Source organism: Tachysurus fulvidraco, chromosome 21 (assembly GCF_022655615.1).
Source record: "Tachysurus fulvidraco isolate hzauxx_2018 chromosome 21, HZAU_PFXX_2.0, whole genome shotgun sequence".
Classification (NCBI taxonomy): Eukaryota; Metazoa; Chordata; class Actinopteri; order Siluriformes; family Bagridae; genus Tachysurus; species Tachysurus fulvidraco.
The window spans coordinates 14270748-14289728 of NC_062538.1; the positions used below are offsets into that span (position 1 = coordinate 14270748).

Sequence of the window (18981 nt, forward strand, 5' to 3'; positions counted from 1 at the left end):
GCATTGAGTGACCAGACAAAAGTTCCAAAAGTAAAATTTAAAATATGAATATGTTGAATGCTATAACAAATGAAAATGTGTTTTTTAATTAGAACATTTTTTTTTGTTTTTCTCTTTTTTAGAATGTTACGAGGTCACAGATAGAGGTTCCAGGCAACACCTTCCTCCTCTTCTGTCCTTCTATAATGTTTCTGAAAACGGTTCCTCCTGTGGTGGCAGTTCACTCAGAATGGAGGTCCGGTAAGAGCTTGAGCCTGCCACTTTGCTTCAATGATAGTGCTTCAGACAGTGACTTTGTATCTTCTAGCGGAACCCCCATCCCGCACAAAGTCCAGATGATCATTGACAGCCTTTGCAGCACACAGTCCTCAGATATGAACAATGAGGTCAACTCTAGTGCTCAGTCTGCCCTCAACCTGCCCAAGCCATCATGTGGTGGCCAGAAGTCTTGTCACTTGGACACGCTAGCAAGGACTCGACGAGCAGCGACAGACAGCAGTAAGCTTCATGCATTTGGCTCTGATGCCACTGAAGGTTCAGATAGCGATGATTCTGTAGATCGAGGGATTGAGGAGGCCATTCAGGAGTACCTGAAAGAAAAAGTGGACCAAAAGCATAAAAGGGAGCCGGTGGAGGACCCAATACAGATAACGAAAGTTCAAGAGGAAGAAAATTGTATGGCAGATGCACCTAAACAGGTCATACATTCCACCAAGGTGCTAACTAGTAGCAACACTACCCTGAAAGGTTCAAAAGGAATCCAGCCATTGGGAGGCTCGAAGAAAAAGAAGAAAACGATCAAAGAGACCCCGTTTGGAAAAACAGGAGCCTTTAAAGATTTGCCTGCAAAAGCTCCATCTTCCTCTGGAACATCTTCCTGTTTGCCACAAGTGGATTGTACTTCACATTCACTCAAAATTAAAGAGGAAGATTTAATGGATTCAAGCAGTGATGATGGGATTGAAGAAGCCATACAGAAGTTTCAGCAAAAAGAGAAGGAGCGTCATGAGGGCTTGAGGTGTGTTCAGCTGAAGGAAGTGCTGGACTCTAGTAGTGATGATGGCATTGAAGAGGCAATAAGAAACTACCAACAGGAAAGGCAAAAGGAAAAGGAACACAAACCTCACCCAAAGCAAAGTTGTTTGATGGATGATCACATTGCTGTTAAGCCTCTTAAAAAACTAGCTAAGAAGAAGAACAGAAAGAAAAATGCAGTGGAACCTAAAGAAATTAAGTGTGCCTCTCCTAAACCTGTAGGCCTCTCTTTCAGCATGCTGCCTACATGTTGTATGGTGGCAGGTGGAGATTCATTGTGCTCCACTAGAGGTGAAGAGCCAAATATTGGACGGCAAATTCATTCTACACTCACGGTCAACACCACTGCTGAGCTGATGTGTGCTGAGGCCATCTTGGACATCTCCAAAACTGTCATGCCTTCAGCATTTGAGCCCAACTTGGAGCTGGCCAGTACCCCGACAACAGAGACTGCATCTTTCCTTCCCACTGGTGTTTCACTGCAGCAATTTGAAAAAAGTGATGAGAGCTCTGTGGACAGTGAGGATGGAATTGAGCAAGAGATTCGTAAATTTCTGGAGCATAAAGCAAAGTTGCATGAACAGGCATCCACAACTGACTACCCTGGAGTATCCATAGCCACTAAAGCTCCTCAACAGATTAAGGTGGAGGAGGATCAGAGCAAAGCACTAAGGCTCTCCTTTTCACGTAAAAGGAAACGGAAAGAAGAAGATGGCATAAATTGTAAACAAGGAATTTCTGGTAATACATTGAAAGAGGAGCCTCAACCCAAACCCCAAACCCAGAGTGATTTCTCTCCTGTTACATGGCACACTTGTAGCTCAAATATTGTAAAGAATAGTGACTATGCACATTGCTCTCCCCATCACAGCATTACAGAAGGATTCACATCCATAAACAAGGTTTCTAGCCTTGGAACCAGTCCCTCAGAGTATTTTTTTGGCTCTGAGAGGAACTACAGCAGTGAAAAGAGTAGCTCTTTGGACAGTGATGAGGATCTTGATGCAGCAATTAAAGATTTGCTCAAGACGAAGAAAAAGGTGAAAAAGAAAGTCAGGGACATGAAACTTAAGGCACGAAAGAGCCAGAAACCCATCCAACCAGGTACGGACACCTTGAGAAAACACAAATCTGTCAAGGAACAAAATTTGGTTCTTGCATCTGTGAAACCTGGTGTTATAAAAAGCAGCAAAGGGCTGATGAGCATATCCAGACAGGACAAAGGAGCTCAACCTAAATGTTTGAAGTCACAGAAAAATAGCAAAAATCCTAAAATCTCCACAAAGGAAGCTCAGGGCTCTGGATTCAAGATGGCAGTCTATGGAGTCCAATCTACACATGTTGATGAGGAGAGCAGCTCAGTGGACAGCGATGACAGCATTGAGCAAGAGATTCGTCGGTTCTTGGCTGAGAAAGCAAAAGGGTCTTCTACATCAGTGACTACCCAGAAGCAGGATAATGCTGCAGGTGCAGAAGAAACTGCCTTCAATACAATTGGAGAGAAAAATGTTAAAATAGAGCAGCTTTATACAAAGTCTTCTGATCTTCCAAGATCTTCATTGAGCATGGACCTAAGTCAGAAAGAGCAAACACAGGGCATTCCCCTGAACATTAAGGGACCACCTTCATCATTTGCCAGCTGCTGCACTTTGGAAGAGGACAGTAAGGGTGATCAGTTGCATGAGAGAACTTTGCATGAGTGCAAGGATATCAGCTTAGAAACTGACAAAGACTGGGCTCAAAAAGTAACAGGAAAGTTCACAGACAGAACAGATTCTGAAACACTCGTTATTAATGTAACTGATCCACAGGATCCCAAGAGTGCTGCACAGCACCAGAACCTGTTTCTGATGAAGCATGATCACTGCAGTATAGGTTCAGCAAGGGAAAAATCTACAGAAGACCTGTCAAGCAGTTTGCAGAACAGGAGTAGAATTCCTCTTATAGAGGCTATTAGCACTGTGTGTCCCTCTCCCCCTCCAATAGAAAAACACTTTCTTAGTTCCTCTTCACAGACTCTTATGGTTGCCAAGAAAGATTGCCAGGAAGGTCCTGCTGAGAGCAGGTCCGATTCAATCGATCTGTACAGTTGGGAAAGGAAAGGACAATGGGACCAACCTCCTAATCTGACCTCTAACACCAGACATGCATCCTCAAACCCTGCACACCTATCTAGGCACCTGCCTCATTACCCCTCTCACCTTTCATGCGTCCCTCTACCCCTTGCCATATCCCAGCCACGTGCAGGTGCTAGCTTGGTCCACCTGCGCAGAGATCAGCCCTCAGTTGTAGCTCTGTCAGCTCACAAGTCCACTCACCTGCAGCTTAGAAATACACAGAAAGATACCAGAAAAACCAGTGAAGGGAAAGAGGAAGAGTCGGAAAGGTGCATAGATGAGACAGATGTAGACTCAGGTGAAGAGAAGACAGATAGGAGACAGCAGCAATGCAGCCAGTGAGTACAGGCCCTCTCTCTCTTTTTCTTTCCTCTCCATCTGACACAACCTGCAAAGAGCCAGCATAGACCCTGTGCATGTCTTTCCATCTACAGTATTCCTTTTGGCCTCGAATACTTCAGAGTGTTTGGGTATATGAAAAATTACTGCTATGTTTTAGCACAGTAATGGTGATAATTAGGATTCATTGTTTACATTCGTGTGTTTTTCAGATAAAAGCTCTCATTCATCTTGACCCTATTTAGTGGAAGCATCATGTACACATGTACATTCTTCATTCTTGGTGTATGTAATTTGTTAATTCTGTTCATTGGACTGGAGCGGGGTTTTAACAAATGGATCAGTCAGATCAAAATTTGCCTTAGGAGTTATTTATTAAAATAAGTACATCTTGTAGCTAAAATATTTGTCTTCAATGATTGTTTAAATATCCTATTTAAATATCCATCTAGTTATGTAATTCACATAGAGTAACGTATTTATGCTTCAAAACAAAATGCCATTAAATAAACCTCCCTCAGGCAAGCAGATAGAGTAGCAAAGAATGGTGAACAAACCATCACTTGACCAGTGCTCCAAAAGGGTGACATTTAATGGGTGACCAGAATGTGATTCTTTCTAAGGTTTTTTTTTTTGCTTATTTTCTGCCCAGTGAGACAAAGACCTTTTGAATGGTGTAGCTCTTAATACAAGTGCCTGCAGGATTGTCCTCATCTTGACCTGTAGAGCAAATATAGACAATATAAAGTTTTGCAAGAAGATTAATAGTGGTAAAATGTCAGTTTGCACCCAGCTCTATAACCTGATAATTGAGGATTTTGAATTTCTGTTTGGAATAAAAGCTTTGGGTCCATGTTGGCTCTGTACAGGTGAAAGTTCACATTAGCACTCCATCCTTGCACTCTCTCCATAGTTTGTATTAAGGTGGGTCATATGCTGATATAATACAGTAGAGATCTCTGTTGTTCTCTCACTTGCACCCTAGAAATTCCATTTGCTCAGCCATCATTCAAAATTAATCCAGAAAATGTTTTGTGTGCTTTATTCCAACCCCTTTCTATCCATGTTGTTTCAGATATTTCGTTGTTAAAAGGGGCATTGGTTAGAATTACTCCATCATACTGTCATTCATAAAATATATAAAAGTGATATTTTATGTTTTGTTTCACTTACCATAAATTGATTTTTTTTAAAATGCAGAATAAAGAGCAGTTCTTCTTGAACACTTCTTATATGGTTATAGTGGTAAAAGAATTGGGGCAAAAAATGTAAACGTTCTAACAAACACGTGTTTGAAAAAAAAAACCTACTTATTCTGGTAAGAATCTTTTAGCACAAAATTAAATACTACAAATTCTGCATGCAGGGCTGAGGTTTAGCTCATTTAGATTCATAATCATCTCACCTTTCTAATCTTCTACAATGCATCAGTTTCTCTGGCCTTCACCCGGAGAACCCCCAAGTCTGAAAACACTGATGTTTTTGCAGGTCTGACATGCACCTGATATAGCATAAGCTAAAATGAAGAGCTTGAACCTGAATCAACTGGCTGTGCTACGATCATGCCTATATAAGTGTCTTTCTATACCCATAAGATGCTATATTAGTCATTCATTTTGGTAGCCCCCTCTGCATTGCACATGCTTGTTGACTTCTATAACACATTATATCTCAGTATTTATTAAGCCGTTAATGAACGCCCTGAGAACCATTGCGGTCGATGCAGAGAAAGTAAAATATATTTCTACCTCAGCACTTTAACTCTTCTTACACTGTCAGCTAAGTATGATAGTAAACTTTGTTGGGGTCAACATTTCTATATTAACATACCATCCTTCAAAATACTGGGGTAAAGGATTTACTTGTTGTATTCCCTTTCTTTAGTGCAATTTAAAATCAGTCAGTGTATCTCCATACCACATGATGGTGCCATAAGCTGCTTAAATGGAAACTTGGCTACTATCACATAAACAAAAAACATGCTGTTTAATTGCTGTTCAGATGAACTGTAAGCTGTCATGTTTTGTTCATTTATATATTTATACAACTAGAGGACACGTTCATTTAGATCACTTAAAACCAGTTATAACCGAGCACTTTCTTTCATTTGGCCGTCTTATTTCTCACCTACCATTACATGATTTCACATACATGGAGAAGATCTAAATGAATATTTCTAATTCAGCCTTGGGTTTCTGTATTCAGTTTTTTTTTTTTTTTTTTTTTTTTTACATTTCAGTGGTTCTATTGAAGCCATTTCAGCATGAATTAAATCTCACTATTTCTATGTATAAAATCCGCTTATCTGATCACTTCTTTGTCACCTGGGCCAAATGTACATTACAAAGACCTGTGTATACAAAAAGTACAATCAGCTCTAAACTGTACTGGTTTAGTGGATTGCGGCATTTGAGTGTTTGTACCCAAACCTTAGATGTGAGCGTATCTGGATCTAGCATGTTTGACCAGAATGACTGAAAATAATAATGAATGAATGTTCCTTTTACATTCTATGTATGTAGAAATATTTTCATACAGTACAGGTATTTTGTCACATTTGATCAGTGAATCACAAAGGATCTTGCTGGAAAGGATTTGATATGTGTCTATAATGTGTAACCTTTTCTTCCCATACCAATTTTCTTCTTTTTTTTTTTAACACACAAAAATGTATACTAACATACTTGAAAAGTTTACTAGCGTGCAGAGAGGGAGTCGTTTTTTTTTCCGCTAAGCTGTTTACAGATTTGCTTGTGTTAGCCCCAACCTTCTGTCATAATTATTTGTTTTTGTCATACTTATTTGTTTCTGATCTCTGCCCTTATCCGTTTAGTTATTCATTCATTTAATTCAACAGCTGCATGTATGCTGTGTGAATATACATTTCTTGCTTATTATTAGCTGCCATTTCACAATATTATAAATATGGAAACGCACAAGGCAAGCATTGCAATTGGTAGTCAAGCATTCACAGGTCATCAGGTGCACACTGTGATCAGATTTCAGGTAGGTGTAAATGTAGTCTGATCCTATCAGACTGACTTTAAGCAGAAATGTGAATATGTACCCAGAAACCAGGACCCAGAAAGGACTCCTGTGATATACCAGTTTCTGCAATCATAGGTTGTCTCATAACAGCTAGTTTCAAAGTAGGCATTTTCTTTAGTTGAAGAAAAGTTAGAACAGGATCTTAACTACATTAATCTCTGGGGATTAGAACAGACTACCTTCCCAGCTTCTTGGCATAGTGTGTGGGAGAAATTATATCACAGTGTGTGCAGGATAGGTCCAAGAATACACAAGTATGAGTGAACACAAATCTGAGACCAGAGCATTTGTTGTTGATATATGAATATAGAGAGAGATAATAATTCAAGGTGTAAGGGGATTTTGCTATCATTTTGTGTGTCAAATGTTTTTGTTTGTGCATTTTACAATGAAAAGTTTATTTATTTTCATTTTGTACATGTGAAGGAGACTCTTCTGGGTTGTCACCTTTTACTGTTTTTGCATTAAACTGAGCTTTTTTGTCCAGCTTACAGGCCATAGGCCAGATACACCAAGTGTCTTAAAAATGTAATAAACAGTGATGCTCAAACATTTGCCTGTGACTAGAGCTGCATTATTAGCATTATAGTCATACTTTTTGGATTCTTTAAACCTACTGATATCATGTGCTTAGACAGTACATGCTCCCCATACAGTTTGTTTTGACTATGCAGGTAAGGTGCTTATGAATCTGTGACAAGTTGATGAACATCCTTTAGCTGAAGTGTCCTGTTTTTGCACTGAATTATGTAAAGTCACAATGTTTTTGCTATGAATTTTTTTGAGCATTCATGCGTGCAGGGAAGGAATCACTTCATGGTTCAGTCATATGCTCTTATTGGTTAGCTCACCTGCTTCTGGGCTCTGACAGGGGAAGTGAATAACACTGATGAACTACAACAGCAGAATAACATCAGGTACCAGCCAAGAACAAGCATCTGGGCCTCTTGTGGGCACAGATTCACTGTACCTGGACAGTTGAAGACCAGGAGATTCATGTTCTTTGCTTGAAAGGAGTAGAACCCAATTATGCTTTTTGTACCTTTTTGTGTAAGACATGATTGTCTGTGTTATTATATCTTTCCTGGCAGCTCAAATCAATCTGGCCATTTTCCTTAGCCCTCACAGAGTGTTTCTACCCATTACCAGCAAATCTCTTAAATTCTGTAAAATGCCATAGATAGGAATGGAGACCACGTTCTTGAATTTCTTCTCATTTTAATTAAAATTTTATTTGTCACGTACACAATCATACACAGTACGTCATGTAGTGAAATGCTTTGTACGACTGTCCAAAAAAATAGCCAATATTATAAGGCACATGTGAATACAACATAAGAGGAAATTTTATATATATATATATATATATATATATATATATATATATATATATATATATATATATATATATATATAAATAAAATCAAGGAAAGTATATAAAATATAAATATATTTATGAAACAAATGTATAAAAATAAAATACAATGTGAAAATATAGAGAAAGAAAATACAATCAGAAACATAGATAGTGTAATGCAGTGATGTACATGAGAACGGACATAAAGGAAACAGTATATGGACATGTATAACTGGTAAAGTGCAGGATTTGAATGTAGTGCAAGTGTGAAATGAACAAATGTCCAACTATGGTATTTGTTGAGCAGTCCAGAAACAGGTAGGCCCTCTTATCGTTGTTGAGGATCAGGCCCACCACAACTGTGTCGTCAGCAATCTTGGTGATAGTGGTGGAGTCGGGAGTGGCCATGCAGTTGTATGTGTACAGTGACTACACTAGGGGGGCTCAGTGCTCACACAACTCTGGGGGCACCAGTGCTGATTGTGAGAGAGGATGAGAAATGTTTGCCAACCCATACTGTTTGTGGTCTGTTAGTCAGGCAGTTGGAGATCCATCGAACATATGGTTTGGTTAAGTCCCAAGACCTCCAACTTAGAGATGAATATGGAGAGAATAGTCTACAAACAGCATTTTAACATTCTCTTTCTGATGTCCATGTGTGATATATATTGCTGGGTGTGCAGTAACTTCCTCAGTGGAGTGGTTGGGAGGGTATGCAAACAGTAGGGAGTCCAGGGTATCGAATAGTGAAGAAGTGATGAAGGATCTGACCAGGCTCTCAAAGCACCTCATCATTATTGAGGTTAGGGCTACTGGGCGATAGTCATTGCATACAATATTTAATAATGATAGTGAGTTAATAAGATGGTACAGATTAGATCGTGTCAGAGATAACATCTTTGACAGCTCAGAAATATATATAGTGAGTAGTCAGTACTTAGTGTATTGTCCTTTTGCAGTTAAAGCAGTGAGTTGTCTTCAATGTCTGTATGAGTGTTTCACATTTTGATTTGGGCATTTCTCTCATTTCCTCAACACAATTTTTATTTATGAAGGTGAGAGTGTTGATGGACAGTAGTTTAGGGTTTAGGTCATGGTTTTGTGTTCTTGCCCTGTGCCTTAAGTCATTATCTTGATGGGATGTAAGTTTTCACTCTATACATGGGGTTGTCAAAAGGAGGAGCTATCTACAGTGGTGTGAAAAAGTGTTTTCCTCTTCCTGATTTATTTATTTTTTTGCATGTTTGTCACACTTTAATGTTTCAGATCAAACAAATTTAAATATTAGTCAAAGATAACAAGTAAACACAAAATGCAGTTTTTAAATCAAGATTTGAATTATTAAGGGAAAATACAAACCTACATGGCCCTGTGTAAAAACATGTTTGCCCCCTAAACCTAATAACTGGTTGGACCACCCTTAGCAGCAAGAACTGCAATCAAGCGTTTGTTGTAACTGTAATGAGTCTGTTACAGCACTGTGGAGGAATTTTGGTACACTCATCTTTGCAGAATTGTTGTAATTCAGCCACATTATTGGGTTTTCGAGCATAAACCACTTTTTAATCTTGGATGAGTCGATGCTACGCTCTAGGTGTAATTTTGGTTAGCCAGCCACTCCTGAGAAGGTTCACCACTGTTCCATGTTTTTGACATTTGTGGATAATGGATCTTACTGTTGTTTGCTGGAGTCCCAAAGCTTTAGAAATGGCTTTATAACCTTTTCCAATCTAATAGATCTCAATTACATTCCTTCTCATTTTTTCCTGAATATCTTTGGATCTATGCATGATGTGTAGTGTTTGAGGATCTTTTGGTCTACTTCACTTTGTCAGTCAGGTCTTATTTAAAGGAGCGGTGCACGGTTTCAAAAATGCTGCAGAAAACTGAGTCGGGCCAACTAACAAAACAAACATGTAGCCAATTAGCCGAAAGGGGTGTCTTTTCAATATGCAATAGAGAGAGTGTTCAGTGCGCATTTCTGACATTAGCCGAAAGCGATTGAAAGATTGACTGCAAGTCTTTGAGCCTGCATCATGTGCACACGCTCCAAGTCTTCTGTTTCCAGGTGTGTATCCGCAGCAACTTTAAGACCTCTGCCTCTAACGTTACCTCTGCCTCGGGTTCTAGGTGTTGAACGTCGTCTTCCGCGTGAAACTGAGCTAAAACTTTCACGGTACAACACACAGTACTACAAAAACACATTTGACCTGTAGTACCATAGTATTACTCATTGAGTTCAGTTATTGATAAAAATATACCCTCGGCCAGCTGCCCCAGCAGGTTCCACCATATTAGTTGCCTAGGTTGCATATGTATGTGTGGGGCAGAGCTATCAAAACAGGGGTGAGACTCATTTGGGTTAGGGGTGTGTTTGTTTAGGTGATTTCAAATGTCAACATTGGCTTTCAGAGATTGTGCACCGTGCCTTTAAGTGATTTCTTGATTACAAACCGGTGTGGCAGTAATCAGGCCTGGGTGTTTCTAGAGAAATTGAACTCAGGTGAGATAAACCACAGTTATGTTATGTTTTAACAGGGAGGACAAACACTTTTTCACACAGGGCTATGTGGGTCTGGATTTTGTTTTCCCTTAATAATGAACACCTTCAAAATTGTATGTTGTGTTTTCTTGTGTTATCTTTGACTAATATTTAAATTTGTTTGATGATCTAAAACTTTAAAGTGAGACAAACATGCAAAAATATAAATAATGAGGAAGGGGGCCAACACTTTTTCTCACATCTGTATATCCATGTTGTCCATGATGATAAAAAGGTTTTACTTCTGCTGAAAAGTGAACAATGCTTCCACAACTTTTTTGATTATATGACTTGTGTTACCCAGCTGTATTTGGTCTGCTCCAGATCAAATGGCTCAAAATCTTTTTTGAAAAGCTCATGTCACATGCCTTCATGCCAACAAGAAGTGAAGCTTTTAGCCTTTCTCAGAAGTGACAATTTTTTCCTATTCTCTGATATAGGACAGATATGTGAAAAGCTGTTGATGATGAGGTCTGCACAGGTTATTTGAACTCATTCAGTGTCATATCTGGACGCTTGGACAGACTATTCTCACCTGTGATCAACATTTTTTGGTTTATTATAATGGCTTACACAATATTCTTAGGATGGTTCAGCATTTTGCTGGTTTTTATAACCATTTCCAGCTTCATCTTGAAGGTTCAAGGTAGTTCCTTGGTCAAGGAAATAGCAGGACTAATTGGTTTGGCCATTGTAGCTGTGAGACCCCTCAAAACAGGAACATATAATTGGTCAGTGGAGTAATTTTGGCCAACACCGCCCCCCACCTCCTAGGGCTGGGCGATATGGCCGAAAACTGTATCACGATATCAGTGTTTCATATCGGTCGATATCGATATATATTGAACTTTATGACCCATTTAAAATAAGGACCAGGAGAAAAATATATTACATTTAAACATTTTTATTTTAAGCTTAACCTTCCTCTCATCATAATCCCTTCAGTTATTAAGAAAGAAATGGCAACAACCAGGAAAACTCAAATAAATAAAATGTAAACATGGGTCTAAAGTCACAATGAACACTTAACAATTATCTCTTAACATTTAAGGTGCAAAATTAAAGGAAATGTAAGAAATGCTAAATAAGGTGTAATAAAATAGTACAAAGTGTTAAATATACCTGAGAATTTAGTGCAAGTTTAGTGCGAGGAAGTTCACTAGCTGTTAATCTTCTGGTGAATAAAGTGTGTAAAATATGTGCAGTGTTTTGTAAACAGAAATAAAACTGAGGTAGACTGAGATACATCTGTAATATAAAACACAAACCTGATACACTACAGTAACATTGTTTGAAATATAAAACCTGCAGAAATCTGAAAAAGTAACTCGATTTATTCTTACTCTAATCATACTTATTTTTGTAGACTTATATTTAGGGCTGTAGCTATCGAATATTTTAGAAATTGCCTATTCTACCAAAAATTTCATCGATTAATAAAATTTCATCAATTAATCGAGTGATCGGATAAAATGTATTTTTGCTTAATTACAGAGCAAAGTTAAAAACACAAGAGAAAATAAGATGGGTCTCATTAAATGAATAACTAATTGGTTTTCTTTTTTAGAAAAATGAACTTATATTTCTTAAATGCATAGTATGCAATGCATACAACAATATTTTCTATCAAAAATAAACATTTAGATAACCATTGTTTCTTGTATTGTTAACAATGTCAAAGTTGACTGAGAAGAATTAAGTACATTTAAGTGTCATACATTCTGGGTTTTAAATGAACCCTTTTCTGAGATGCAAAAACAAAAAAATAATTTTTTTCAAATTACTTTTTAAAGTATCAAAACTAAGGCATACATTACAAATAGTAATAATAATAAAAAAAAATTGCCTTTAAGTCATGCAACTTAACTTTCAGAACTAAAAGATTCAAAATCTACAGATCAGCCATAACAAACCTTTACTGTCTAATTTGGAATGCATTGTGGTTTTTAAGAAGCAAAAAACATGGACAGTAACTTGGACCTAGATGCCATGCATGGTTTTACACCGAGTGCTTTAAGCATATACATATATATTAATCAGAATATCAAAGTCTCTCTCTCTCTCTCTCTCTCTCTCTCTCTCTCTCTCTCTCTCTCTCTCTCAACATGTGTGCTTTAAAAGTCTTTAAAGGAGCATGTGATTGCAACGAAAAAAGGTATCAACATGCTCAGAATAGAGGCTTGCCCTGCGCTTTGAAGAAATGTTTCCTGCTGCTGAAAACAGACACTCTAATAGTGTCCCAAAACTTGGACATTTTCTGTCTCCTGTTTGTTTCTTCTCTTTGCTCATTGACATTGTTATCGCACCCTTCCATTTTGCAGCCCGCACACGCACTCAAATCAAAAGACTGCTAACTCCTCACGCCTCCTTCCACTTTTACGTAAGCGCGTCACACACACACAGACACACAAAATAATTGCACAAGAACTTGACGTGAGCTTTAAAATGAATTTTTGTAATCGAGTTACTCGAGGAATCGTTTCAGGCCTAGTTATAATATCCAAACAACTGCCATACTGGCGAGCTGACTTTTCCTCTTTTATTTACAATTTCCTCGCTCGCTGCGGCGCTCATTTTCTGCTTATCAGTCGCCGGTTACTGAAGAGGAATCCAACACCAGCACGAGACAACGATATGGTGCAACCAAACATGATACTGTTACATGATTGGCTGTTAGAGTGTCACTCCCCAAGGTTACCAGAGAGTGAACGCTTTTGTGAATGCAACCAAACTTGCTTCGCAACTTCATTTTTCTTCTGACGAAGAATAAAAAATATCGAACGTCTTATCGAGCACATTTTATATCGCTATCGATCACGTGTCTATCGCGATACATATCGTTATTGTTTTATCGACCAGCCCTACCACCTCCCCAACAAATTGTTTACATAAAATCAGATAGTCATGGTTTAATGTTTGTTTAATGTTTATATGGCTGTGTAGTATTCCTTTAATTTGTTTCATTTTGAACATTTACTGATGGATCCATTAGTATACCCACCATGTATATGCATATGTGTGCATTTGTTTGTGTTGCTCCACCAGATCTTGGTCCACCTGTATTGATCCAGGTGTGCTTCTCAGTCCCTACATTGCCCTTAACTCAGAGGAAAGGAGCCAGAAATTCAGACACAATAAGCAGGTACTATTATTTGTAGTCTGTCTTGAAAGTAAATAAGGCTAAGCTGCCCTTTCACTCAAACAGTGACTTTATATGGAAACAAGCTAGGTCTTAACACTGAAATGAAAAACTTTAATTCAATTAAGTTTTCTTAACATAAGCCTAATGATTTTCTATCATTTTCTTCCAAGCCTATTGGACTGGTATTTTATGTAATTTCTGTCTGAATGATATATCCAAAACCATTTGATTTCTTAACCATTACTATTACTCTGACCTTTTTTCAATAAAGTATTCCCATTATGTTTGAACATATTTAGAAAACTGTTTAGAAACAATTTAGAAAACTGATTAACATTTTAAAATAGTAGGTAAAACCCAAATTCCTAAAATGTTTTAGGAATATAACAGAGTATATAAAATAACACAGTAAAGAGTCTGCACTTTGTGAAAACATTTGTTGTGTTGATAAAATTCTAAGGTATATCAAAGTAAAAGAACAGAAGAAAAATCTAAATCAAATCAATATTTGCTATGACTACCATTGGTCAGCATCAATTCTTCTAGGTATACTTGCACAGTTTTTGGAGGAACTCAGCAGTTGAACTAACTACAGATATTCTGTGGATGTAGATTGCCTCAAATCCCTCTATTTCTTGATTTAATCTCAGACAGATTCAACGATTTTGAGATCATGGCCACAAAAGTGAGTAAACCCCTAAGTGAACATGTCCAAATTGGGCCCAAAGTGTTAATATTTTGTTTGTCCACCACTATTTTCCAACACTGCCTTAACCCTCTTGGGCTTGGAGTTCACCAGAGCATCACAGGTTGCCACTAAAGTCATCTTCCACTCCTCCATGATGACATCACAGAGCTGGTGGATGTTAGAGACCTCGCACTCCTCCACCTCACGTTTGAGAAGGCCCCACAGAAACTCAATAGGCTTTAGGTCTGGAGACATGCTTGGCCAGTCCATCATTTTTACCCACAGCTTCTTTAGCAAGGCAGTGGTCATCTTTGAGGTGTGTTTGGGGTGGTTAGCATGTTGGAATACTGCCATGCAGCTCAGTCTCCAAAGGGAGGGGATCATGCTCTGCTTAAGTATGTTACAGTACATGTTGGCATTCATGGTTCCCTCAATGAACTGTAGCTCCTCAGTGTCGGCAGCACTCATGCAGCCCCTGACCCTACCACCACCATGCTTGTCGGTAGGCAAGACACACTCGTCTTTGTACTCCTCACCTGGTTGTTGCCACACACGCTTAACACTATCTGAAAAAAATAAGTTTATCTTGGTCTCATCAGACCGCAGGACATGGCTTCAGTAATCTATGTCCTTAGTCTGCTTGTCTTCAGCAAACTGTTTGTGGGCTTTCTTGTGCATCATCTTTAGAAGAGGCTTCCTTCTGGTCTGAGCACTGACAGGCTGGCACCCCCACCCCTTCACCCCACCCATTCATATGTCTAATTCCCAAACACAACTTCTGGATATGGCACTGACCATGTGCATTCAACTTCTTTGGTCAACCATGGCGAAGCCTGTTCTGAGTGGAACCTGTCCTGTTAAACTGATGTATGGTCTTGGCCACCATGCTGCAGCTCAGTTTCCGGGTCTTGGCAATCTTCTTATAGCCTACACCATCTTTATGCAGATCAGCAATTCTTTTTTTCAGATCCCCAGAGAATTCTTTGCCATGAGGTGCCATGTTGAACTTCCAGTGAGAGTGAGAGCAATAATACCAAATTTAACACACATGCTCCCCATTCACACCTGAGACCTTGTAACACTAACGAGTCACATAACACCGGGGAGAGAAAATAGCTAATTGGGCCCAATTTGGACATTTTCACTTAGGAGTGAACTCACTTTTGTGGCCAGTGGTTTAGACATTAATGGCTGTGTGTTTTGAGGGGACAGCAAATTTACACAGTTATACAAGCTGTACACTCACTACTGTACATTGTAGCAAAGTGTTATTTGTTCAGTGTTGTCACATGAAAATATATAATAAAACATTAGAAAAATGTGAGTGGTGTACAGACTTCTGTGAGATACTGTTTTTTTCTCCCCAGCTGGTTATACCCCCTTTTTTCATTTTCCCCCTGCTCCTCTGGAGACTCGGCCCAGTGTGGGCATTCGACTCCAGCCCTTAAGCAAAAAACCTGCCTCCATCTAAAGCCAAATATTTCAATTGTTTATCTCATCAGTCCAGAGCACCTGCACCTTAGCATCGTTTCTATGTCAGAGGTATGGATTTTTGGCCACAATTCTTCCATGAAGACCACTTCACCGGACAATAGATGGGTGTACCTGTGTCCTGTGTAACTGGTTTCTGCCAGTTCTTTGCTGATGGCTCTGTTGGACATTTTCCTTGGTCAAAGGGCAGTAACCATGATGTGACTTTCATCAGCTACATTAAGTTTCCTTGGCTGACCACTGCGTCTACCAAGTTGCTGCGGGCCTTTTTCCTCTTCTGTCATTTTGAAAATGTAGAAGATGAAATTTAAAAAAATTTGTTTTTTAAATCTTTATGCCTTTTGAAGATCATTTCATATTCCACTTGCTTAACTGTTCACATAAACAGAAATTTTGACCTGGGGTGCCCAAACATTTTCATGCCACTGTAGTACCTCATCTTCATTCATCAGAGCCTCTCAGCCCATGGCAGGGCATTTCCTTTTGGCAGGATTCAGCTTTCAACTTATGTAGAGGATCAGATGCTCTTCCCCTTCAAAGGCTTGGCAGAAGATGGCAGAGATTACTCCCAGAGGGGTTTTAATCTCATGGTGGACCAGTGAATGCAGACACAGAAGAGGATGGTCCTATACATTTTAGGAGATTAATGGTGCCTTACATGCTTAACAAGCTTCTTGAGGACTGTGTACAGGCCCTGCCAGCAGGTGAACAACTAGCAAGCAGAATTTGGCAGAAGGGCACCTGATTGTTCAGCCGGAAATGTTGGGGTTGTGCTGGTTGATTGCGGACTCGTTCCTGGTCTCTTTGCACCTTCTCTATATACTCCCTTATGATTGGGGCCACTCACTTGATTCGCCCTTGAAGCTATGGACATATTCAATAAGTGAGCAGAATGCTTCTACCACACTTAGCAGACCAAGTCCAGCAGTCCTTGAGGTTGCCATCTAAAGAGGAGCTCAAAGAGCGAAAAGCTTATGGATGCTTGCAGAGTCTCTTGGGCAGCAAAGAGGAAGTATGTGAGAAGGTCTCAGTTCTTCCCTTTCTTGTCTACCCATGTTTCAGCATGCTGTTGAGACGGTCGGCCAGCCTGTTCATCTGGGGGTGGTAGACAGACGCCCTCAGGGACCCTCAGTCGAAGTGTTGGATGCTTGAGTATGCTCAATCCTGCCTGTAAACATAGTGACCATTCAGGGTCAATTGTGTATCACTGAGAAGAACTTGTGATATCAAGTGCAGCTAAATCTTTTAAGATTTCTAAAAATTGACCTTTGGTTCATGTCAAAATCCTATAAAGATAATGTGCCAAGTTACACTATATGGCCAGTATGTGAGCACCTGACACTCATGCCGATATGTGGTTCTTCCTCGTACTGCTTCCACAAATGAGGAACATACAATTGTCTAGCATATTTCCACAGGAATTACGAGGCCCAACGTGTTTTATGATGACAGTGCATCTGTTCACAATGCAAGGTCCATGAAGGCATTGTTTGACAAGACAAATGTAGAAGAATTTGAATGGCTTGCACAATGCCCTTAGCTCAACCCCACTGAACACCTTTTGGTATGAACTGGAACACTGCACCCATGCCTTCTTTCCGTACCTCAGTGCCTGGCCATTATAATGCTCTTGTGTCTGAATTGGCAAATCTCCACAGCTATGCACCAAAATGTAGTACAATTCAATTCCAATCGAGCGGAGGTTATTATTTTATTATTATAGTATATCAGCATAATAGACCTGGAATGGGATTTTAACCAATACAATTACACATGTATATAACTATGTATAATTTTAAAAAATGCTTTTTTCCAGTGTACATTGTCATTATGCACGAACTAACTGAAGACATTTCAGATTATAAGTTGCAATAGGATAAGTGACTGTTTTTATATACATTTCTTAAATGTAAAAAGGAATGCATTAACATTATAACTACCACAAAATGGTATGGTAGCACCATTTAAGGAATGTATATAAAAACAGTAAAAAATAATTTAATGCATATTTAAAGACAGACACCTTTGTTTATCTTGGTTATTAAGAGCTGGTTTGGTTTATTTCAAGCAGTGTAAAGATCAATCACTTGTTAGTTGCATGTAGTTTATGCCTATGCATTCAGGAGATTGAGGGCAGTCACCAAAAGTCTGAAAGTGTGAGTTAAGCTGAGTTTATGATCTTAAGATACAGTAATTGTAATGGAAAATTGAACAACATTCGAGCAGAAAAAGATGCTATAATGATGTTCAGCGGTGCTATAATGATGTATAATAAAGGTATATTATATAGCTGCACTGTGTGTTATAATAGCCTTTTGATTGTGGCTGCATAGCAATAAATCTTTACTTAAAATTACTGAGCCGCTAATGTAAAATGTACATAATTCAAAACAATATGATAGGTCTGAGTGTCTGTATGTATATGTTACAGAGATGCAGTGTACTGAAAGCTGCAAGAAGGAAACTGCAGTTTGTGTTCAGCAGTGCAACGATGAAGAGCTTATGATGATTCATACATGAGAGATACTCTGAGAGATGTGCTACCGTACCATTTTGTGGTAGTTATACTGTTTATGCGTTCCTTTTTTACAGTTTATTTTTTAGTTGATTTTCAATTACTTGGCTGTGTAAATATTTTGTTAAGTATGCAGTGGTGTTCTGACCATGATGATTTATATTTCTTTACTTTGAACAGTGTTGTGTTTTAAAAGAAGTTGATGCAGTGGGTGTTACAAATCATTGTTTTATTTTGAAAAAATGTTTATTTCAGTAAAAAAAAAATCTCGTTCATTGAACTCATGTGCTATGCTTACATTTGTGCTAATACCTTACTTTATAAAATGTTCAAGATAAGCAAAGTCTCAGATTAACATGCTGTCTCTTCCCCACTCCTTCATGCATAAACATATGATTATATGAGTATTATTATATGAGTAAACATATGAACATATGAGTAATTATTTAAGTTATCAATATTTATGTATTTAACATTGGTCTCAAATGGTATTTAATATTTTCACATAATTTTTCAGCATCACACTGAGATATGATTGTATTTATGGGAGGTTATTGTAACAAGGAGTCAAACGTCAAGCCAAAATGTCTGAAGCCCTCTAGTGGCTAGTTGTAGAAATGTTAAAAAGCTTACATTCTAAATCTCTACAAAATAGTTTTCGGAATAGTTTTCAGTTGTTTCTACAATAGATTTTTTTTTTTTTTTAC

General features: G+C 38.5%; 1 protein-coding gene across 3 annotated transcripts in view; it reads left to right on the forward strand.

Annotated features, from left to right (window-relative positions):
• The window catches only part of ppp1r26 (protein phosphatase 1, regulatory subunit 26), a 20335-nt gene extending 1781 nt beyond the window's left edge, over positions 1 to 18554 (forward strand). For 2 of the 3 annotated variants that reach the window (XM_047805463.1, XM_027152897.2), the window contains exons 2-4: positions 123 to 3490; positions 13484 to 13580; positions 18191 to 18554. In XM_047805463.1, coding sequence (XP_047661419.1) covers positions 186 to 3490; positions 13484 to 13580; positions 18191 to 18265 — 3477 coding nt within the window. In that variant the 5' untranslated portion in view covers positions 123 to 185 and the 3' untranslated portion in view covers positions 18266 to 18554. The remainder of the gene's footprint in view (positions 1 to 122; positions 3491 to 13483; positions 13581 to 18190) is intronic. The other variant, XM_047805464.1, reaches the window with a different exon arrangement.
• The last annotated feature ends 427 nt before the right edge of the window (positions 18555 to 18981 follow it).